This window comes from Agelaius tricolor, unplaced genomic scaffold (assembly GCF_023055355.1).
Source record: "Agelaius tricolor isolate 1412-34295 unplaced genomic scaffold, bAgeTri1.0.p SCAF_54, whole genome shotgun sequence".
NCBI classification, from domain to species: Eukaryota; Metazoa; Chordata; class Aves; order Passeriformes; family Icteridae; genus Agelaius; species Agelaius tricolor.
In genome coordinates this window covers 871,746-879,603 of record NW_027269314.1, presented here as the reverse complement: position 1 = coordinate 879,603, position 7,858 = coordinate 871,746, and the positions used below count along the sequence as shown (strand labels likewise).

General features: G+C 64.3%; 1 protein-coding gene across 1 annotated transcript in view; it reads left to right on the top strand.

The window, feature by feature from the left end:
• Positions 1–5,128, top strand: part of SIGLEC1 (sialic acid binding Ig like lectin 1) — a 17,088-nt gene extending 11,960 nt beyond the window's left edge. Inside the window, exons 12-18 of the mRNA XM_071455802.1 lie at positions 64–303; positions 498–797; positions 886–1,140; positions 1,881–2,177; positions 3,061–3,160; positions 4,014–4,086; positions 4,995–5,128. Of these exons, the coding sequence (XP_071311903.1) occupies positions 64–303; positions 498–797; positions 886–1,140; positions 1,881–2,177; positions 3,061–3,160; positions 4,014–4,086; positions 4,995–5,012 (1,283 nt within the window). The 3' untranslated portion in view covers positions 5,013–5,128. The remainder of the gene's footprint in view (positions 1–63; positions 304–497; positions 798–885; positions 1,141–1,880; positions 2,178–3,060; positions 3,161–4,013; positions 4,087–4,994) is intronic.
• Positions 5,129–7,858: the final 2,730 nt, after the last annotated feature.

Below are 7,858 nucleotides of genomic sequence, written 5' to 3'. Positions count from 1 at the left end.
GGGACACCAATTTGGGGCTGAAGGCTTCGAAGGGAAAAGGTGACCAAAACCCGCTCCCCGCAGCCACCAGGGTGCTGGTGCGACCCTCGGCCGAGGTGGCGGAGGGGACAGAGGTGACCCTGACGTGCCAGGCCCCTCAGGCGCAGCCGGGGACCCTCTACACGTGGTTCAAGAACGGGCGGTGGGTGACAGAGGGACCCGAGCCCTCGCTGGCGCTCCGCGGCCACCGCTCCGACGCGGGGCTCTACGGCTGCCGGGCGGGCCGGGGGCGCCGCGCCCCGCCCGTGGCCCTCGCCGTGCTCTGTGAGTGGGGGGCGACACCTCCGGGAGGGCGGGAGGGGACAGCAGGACGCGCCACCCCCGCGGGGACATCGCTGCCCGGTCTTGTGTCGCCACCCCGCGACACGCGGCGACAGCGCAGCCCCCGCTCGGGGGTGGCCTCCTCGTCGCCCGGCGGGGCGTGGGGGGGACACGCAGCGCTGTCCTTGTCGCCGCAGATGCCCCGCAGGAGCCCAGCTTTGTGGCGCTGGTGGAGCCCCGCGGGGGGCGGCAGGCGGTGCTGCTGTGCTCGGCCGACGGTGTCCCCCCGCCGGACATCGCCGTGAGCAGGGGACAGGGCCACCCGCCCCTGGCCACCAGCCTCGGGCCCTCTGACCCCCGCTTCGAGGTGCGGGCCACCCCCACGTCGCTGCGGGTGCGGATGGCGGGGCTGGAGCCGGGCGACGCGGGGCTCTACCTGTGCTCGGCCACCAACAGCCGCGGCTCGGCCACCGCGTCCCTGCGGCTGCAGGTGCCAGGTGAGGCGTCCCCGAGTGGCCAAGGAGCGGGGTTGTCCCCGTGGGAGCTCGCCGGGCATTCCTGGAGCCCCCCAATGTCGCTCCTCAGGGGTCACGCTGACGGTGGAGCCCTCGCAGGAAGTGCCCGAGGGCACCAAGGCCACCATGAGCTGCTCGGCCACCGCCTGGGGGGACAAAGGTGTCAACTACACGTGGTACCGCGACGGGAGGTGGCTTTGGGAGGGACCGTCCGGCTCCTTCGTCCTCAGCCCCGTGTCCAGCGCCGACGCCGGCTCCTACCAGTGCCAGGCCAGCGGGACATGGGGCACGGCCACCTCCGTCCCCCTCAGCCTCAGTGTCCTCTGTGAGTGTCCCCAGCGCCACCAGGCACAACACAGCCAGGTGTCCCCAGCCCCTGTCACCCGTGTCACCTCCGCAAGGACAAGGGGAGTTTCCTCCTCTTCCTCTTCCTGTCCTGCTCCTCTCCTTTTGGGGATTTTAGGGGTTTTTGGTTTTTTTGTTTTTTGGGTTTTTTTTTTTTTAGGTAGATTTGGGGCCAAAAATCTCCAGAGCTGAGGAATTTTCTGGTTGGGTGTGGAATGAGGGGCTGGGGAACGTGGGAAGCCACCAGGGCAGGGATGGATGGGGTGGGGATGATCCAGGATGGAGAAGGGATGAGTCAGGAAGCTCTTGGTGACCTGGGGAAGGGGATTTTGGGGGATTTTTTAGGATTGGTGCTTCAGAAGTTGGATTTGGAGCCAAAAAGCACCAACCTGAGGGGTTCTCCAGCTGGAGGCGGGAGCAGAGGGTGAGGCGATGATCCAGACTGGAGGAGGGATGCGTTAGGAAGCTTTTGGGAAAGGGATTTGGGGTTTTTATTTTAGAATTGCCCCTCAAAAATCAGATTTGGAGCCCAGAAGCTCCAAGTCAGGAAGATTCTCCAGCTTTGGGGTGGCAAGACAAAGACTGGAGAGGGTTTGAATCCCGCAGCACCGGGATGAGCGGCATGGGACAGACCCAGGGCCACTTTAAAGCCCTTTTGGACAGCCAGGCCAGGCTGTCCCACCCCGTGTCCCCAGTGCCACCCTCGCTGTCCCCTCACAGACCCCCCTCGGGCCGTCTCGGTGAGCACCTTCCTGGAGAACCAGAACGGACACGGGGCCATCGTGCTGTGCACGGCCCAGAGCCACCCGCCCTCCTCGCTGGCCCTGCTGCACCACGGCCACCTCCTGGCCACCAGCCTGTCCCCCGCTGCCACCCCGGGGGTGCGGGCCACCCCCTCGCACAACGCCCTGCGCGTGGAGCTGGCGGCCCTGGGGACAGGGGCTGGGGGACGCTACGTCTGCGTGGCCACCAACGCCCTGGGCAACGCCACGGCCAGCGCTGACTTCGATGTCCACAGTGAGTGGGGACGGAGGAATCCCAAAAAAATCCCAGGAATTGGGACATGGGATGAAGTCAAATGGCAAAATGTGAGGGTGGCATTTGTGGCTGTGTTGGGGGCATCTGTCCCTGGTAGGGTGGCCTTTAGGACAGGGGACAGTGGCACCCTGGGCAATGCCAGCGCTGACTTCGATGTCCACAGTGAGTGGGGATGGAGGAATCCCAAAAAAATCCCAGGAATTGGGACATGGGATGAAGTCAAATGGCAAAATATGAGGGTGGCACTTGTGGCTGTGTTGGGGACATCTTCTGTCCCTGGTAGAGTGGCCTTTGGGACAGGGGACAGTGGCACTCTGGGCAACACCATGGCCAGCGCTTTGTTGTCCACAGTGAGTGGGGCCAGAGGAAATCCCAAAAAATTCCTTGGAACTGGGAAATGGAATGGGGTCAAATGGCAAAATGTGAGGGTGGCACTTGTGGCTGTGTTGGGGACATCTCCTGTCCCTGGTAGGGTGGCCTTTAGGACAGGGGACAGTGGCACCCTGGGCAACGCCACAGCCAGCACTGACTTTGTTGTCCACAGTGAGTGGGGACGGAGGAAATCCCCAAAAAAATCCCTGGAACTGGGAAATGGAATGGGGTCAAGTGGCAAAATGTGAGGGTGGCACTTGTGGCTGTGTTGGGGACATCTCCTGTCCCTGGTAGGGTGGCCTTGGGGACAGGGGACAGTGGCAGCCAGAAGCAGCAATTGTCCCCACCTGTGACTTCCCCCCATGTGTGTCCTCACCCCAAATGCTGCCTGTCCTCCATTTTGTCACCCCTCAGTGTCCCCTTCACCCCTTTTGGGGCACCCCGAGGTCCGGGGGGTCCCTGCTGGCACTGTCCCCATCTCTGTCCCCAGCTCTGAGCCACCTGAGGACCTTCCGTGTCCTGTCCGGGCTGCTCGTGGCCATCGTGGCCATCGCCACTGTGGCCCTGCTGGCCCTGAAGGTGTGGCCCAGGTGACGTCCTGGATGGGGCGGGGTGGGGGGACAGGGACACCAGGGTGGCACAGGGACCCTGGGATCAAGGGACAGGGACACCTGAGATGGTGGGACAGTGACCCTGGCACAGTGACAATGACCCCGGGGTGGTGGCACAGTGACCCTGGAGTGGTGACAAGGACCCCAGGGTGGGACAGGGACCTTTGTACGGTGACAAGGACCCCAGGGTGGGACAGTGACCCTGGCACAGTGACAATGACCCCGGGGTGGTGGCACAGTGACCCTGGAGTGGTGACAAGGCCCTGGGGGCGGTGGGACAGGGACCCTGGCACAGTGACAATGACCCCAGGGTGAGACAGTGACCCTGGCCTGGTGACAAGGCCCCTGGGGTGGTGGCACAGTGACCCTGGGGTGGTGACAAGGCCCTGGGGGTGGTGGGACAGGGACCCTGGCACAGTGACAATGACCCCAGGGTGGGACAGGGACCCTGGCATGGTGACAAGGACCCTGGGGTGGTGGGACAATGATCCTGGAGTGGTGACAAGGCCCCTGAGATGGTGGGACAGTGACCCTGGCATGGTGACAAGGACCCCAGGGTGGGACAGTGACCCTGGCACAGTGACAATGACCCCAGGGTGGGACAGGGACCTGGCATGGTGACAAGGACCCTGGGGTGGTGGGACAATGATCCTGGAGTGGTGACAAGGACCCCAGGGTGGTGGCACAGTGACCCTGGAGTGGTGACAAGGACCCCAGGGTGGTGGAACAGTGACCCTGGCACAGTGACAAGGCCCTGGGGGCGGTGGGACAGGGACCCTGGCACAGTGACAATGACCCTGGGGTGGTGGCAGCTCCCTGTGCTCCCTGGCAGGATCAGGAAGTTCCGGAGCTGGTCCCGTGCCGAGGACACCCTGGAGCTGCGGAGCAAACAGGACCTGCCACAGGTGGGGACATCACTGGGGACAGCCCTGGGGACATCACTGGGACAGCACTGGGGTCCCCTGAGCTCTCGGGGGCTCCTATCCAGGAATCCCCAGTGTGGGAATGGGACGTGGATCTGGGATCAGGCCACCACAGCCGTGGCTGTCACTGTCACGGGGACAGGAGAGACAGAGCCTTGAGGGGACACAAAATGCCCGTGCCAGCCTCATTCCAGAGGGGCTCCACAGCACAGAGGGGTGGCAACCCCTCCCAGGATGTCCCCTGTCCCCATGGAGTGACCCCAACCATGGGCAGGGTGTCCCCAGCCAAGGGCAGGGTGTCCCTAGACATGGACAGGATGTCCCCAGACACAGACAGGGTGTCCCCAGATGTGGACAGGGCATCCCTAGACATGAGCAGGGTGTCCCCAGACATTGACAGGGTGTCCCCAACCATGAGCAGGGTGTCCCCAACCAGGGGCAGAGTGTCCCTAGACATGGACAGAGTGTCCCCAGACACAAACAGGATGTCCCCAGACAAGGACAGGGTGTCCCCAGACACAGGCAGAGTGTCCCCTGCCCAGGACAGGGTGTCCCCAACCATGGACAGTGTGTCCCCAAACATCAGCAGTGTCCTGAGCCAAGGGCAGAGTGTCCCCAGAAAAGGACAGGGTGTCCCTAGACATGGGCAGAGTGTCTCCAGACAAGGACAAGGTGTCCCAGACAAGGACAGGGTGTCCCTAGACATGAGCTGGGTGTCCCCAGACAAGGACAAGGTGTCCCTAGACAAGGACAGGGTGTCCCCAGCCATGGACTGTACGTCCCCAGACAAGGACAGGGTGTCCCTAGACATGAGCTGGGTGTCCCCAGCCATGGGCAGGGTGTCCCCAGACAAGGACAAGGTGTGCCCAGGCACTCCCAACCTTTTCCAGATGGACGGAGCATCCTGACCCGGTGGCTCTCGGACCCCAGGCCAGCTGTGGCCGCTGGAATTTCCCCATCCTGGCTGGATCCAGGGACTCCCCCGGGGATCCCCCGGCCGCATTCCAGCCCCTCGTCCCTTGCCCATGGATCCTTGTCACCACCAGGTGACACCTCCGGGCTGGGAAACCCCGGGACAAGAATAAAACCCAACCTCCCGGTGCTGGGAACGTCCTGTTTGTCACCACCTGTCCCTTTTCCCTGCCATCCATCCCGGTGGCCCCTTGGAGAGGGGGGGACACTGCGGTCCCCAAGCCACCCGTGTCCCCTCAGTGCCCGGGACGAGGGGACCTGGGCATGGGGACTCTGCTTGCTGGTGGCAGCGGGGCCGTGTCCCCTCTGGCCGTGTCCCCTCCGGCCGTGTCCCCGCTGCCGTTAGAGGTCACTGTGTGGCCACCTCGCCACCAGACCTGGCCTCGGCCGCGGGGATGGGGCTTTGGGATTGGAGCTGGAGCTTCCCGGGAAAGGGGGGGATTTGGGATCGGGGGGGATTTGGGATCGGGGGCTCCCGTGGGTGTTCAATCCCCCCTCTGTGCCCGTTCTGCTGCCAGAGCAGGTGCTGGGCTGTCCCCATCCCTGTCACTGCTCTTGTCCCTGTCTGTGTCCCCATCCCCGTCCCCATTTCTCTGTCCACATCCATGTCCCCACTCCTGTCCCTGTCCCCATCTCCAGTCCCATCTCTGTCCCCATTGCTGTCCCCACCCGTGTCCCCATCCTTGTCCCCATCCCTGTCCCCTCTTCTCTCATTATCCCCATCTATGTCCCCACCCGTGTCCCCACCCCTGTCCCCGTCCCCGTCTCCACCCCTGTCCCCATCCCCATCTGTGTCCCCATCCATGTCCCCACACGTGTCCCCATCCCAGTCTCCAGCCCCATCCCTGTCCCCACCTCTGTCCCCATCCCTGTCCCCATCTCTGTCCCCATCCCTGTCCCCTGCCCAGGGCCAGCAGGGCGGTGGCAGGGTCACGGGCAGGGTGGCAGTGCGGTGACAGCTCTCTGGCGGGGTGGTGACAGCGCGGAGGCGACAGGGCGGTGGCACCACCCCTCCTCCCCGCGGTCCCCGCGGGCATCGAGGGGCAGCGGGGTCAAACTTTGTCACCTGCGCCCGGCTGGTGACAGAGGTGACCCGGCCGCTCCCGCCCTCGGGCTGGCGCTCACCTTTCCGAGCACCCTCGGCTCCAGCGCCACCGTCCCAGTGCCACCACCCCCATTGCCACCGCCCCCATTGCCACCGCCCCCAGTGCCACCACCCCCAGCGCCACCGTCCCAGTGCCACCCCCCCAGTGCCACCGCCCCGCGTCCTCCTTGGCCACCTGCTCCCGCCTCCTCCTCCTCCTCCTCCTCCTCCTCCTCCTCCTCCTCCTCCCACTTTCCCGGCCTGGAGCTCGGGAATTCCAGCCTGGATTCCCCGTGGAGCGGGATCAGGATCGGGATTGGGAGCGGGGTCGGGATGGGGATGGGGAGCGGGAGCGGGGTCGGGATCAAGATCAGGAGCGGGATTGGGATTGGGAGTGGAATGGGGAGCAGGAGCAGGATTGGAATCAGGAGTAGGAGTGGGAGTGGGATTGGGATTGGGATTGGGATTGGGATTGGATCGGGATCGGGAGCAGGATCAGGATAGGGAGCGGGATTGGGATTGGGATTGGGATTGGGATTGGGATTGGGATTGGGGAGTAGGAGTGGGATTGGAATCAGGATTGGGATTGGGATTGGGATTAGGATTGGGATTGGGGTCGAGATCAGGAGCAGAATGGGGACCAGGAGTGGGATCGGGATATAGATTGTGATTAGGATCGGGATCAGGATCGGGATCAGCTCCCTGAGCCCGCAGCGGGAGCGGGAAGGGATCCCGGCTGTTCCCAGCAGGGCAGGGAGGGATCCCGGGGTTTGGGGGGCAGGGAGGGGCTTTGGGGGTGACTCCAGCGGCTCTGGGGTCTCCATCCGGCCCGGAGCCACGGGGACAGAGGAGCTGGGAAAGGCGGGGAGCAGCTGGCAACGGGATTGGGGTGCCCGGAAGGTTTAACCCGTGCCAGCCCTGCAGGAATCATAGTGCCAGGCTCCCTTAACCCGTGCCAGTGCTGCAGGAATCGTAGTGCCAGGCTGCTCTAACCCGTGCCAGGCTGCTGTAACCTGTGCCAGCCCTGCAAGAATTTGGGTGCCTGGCTCCCTTAACCTGTGCCAGGCTGCTCTAACCCATGCCAGCCCTGCAGGAGTCACGGTGCCAGGCTGTTCTAACCCGTGCCAGGCTGTTCTAACCCGTGCCAGGCTGCTCTAACCTGTGCCAGGCCTCTCTAACCCGTGCCAGGCCTCTCTAACCCGTATCAGTCTGCTGTAACCCGTGCCAGCACTGCAGGTATTGTGGTGCCAGGCTGCTCTAACCCATGCCAGGCTGCTGTAACCCGTGCCAGGCCGCTCTAACCCATACCTGGCTGCTCTAACCCGTGCAGCCCTGCAGGAATCGCCGTGCCAGGCTGCTCTAACCCGTGCCAGGCTGGTGTAACCTGTGCCAGGCCACTGTAACCCGTGCCAGCGCTGCAGGTATTGTGGTGCCAGGCCGCTCTAACCCGTGCCAGGCCGCTGTAACCCGTGCCAGCCTCCCTAACCCATACTAGGGCTCCCTTAACCCGTGCCAGCCTCCCTTAACCCGTGCCAGCGCTGCAGGAATCGCGGTGCCAGCCTCCCTTAACCCGTGCCAGCCTCCCTTAACCCGTGCCAGCCTCCCTTAACCCGTGCCGGCGCTGCAGGAATCGCGGTGCCAGGCTGCTGTAACCCGTGCCAGCCTCCCTTAGCCCGTGCCAGCGCTGCAGCAGCTCCC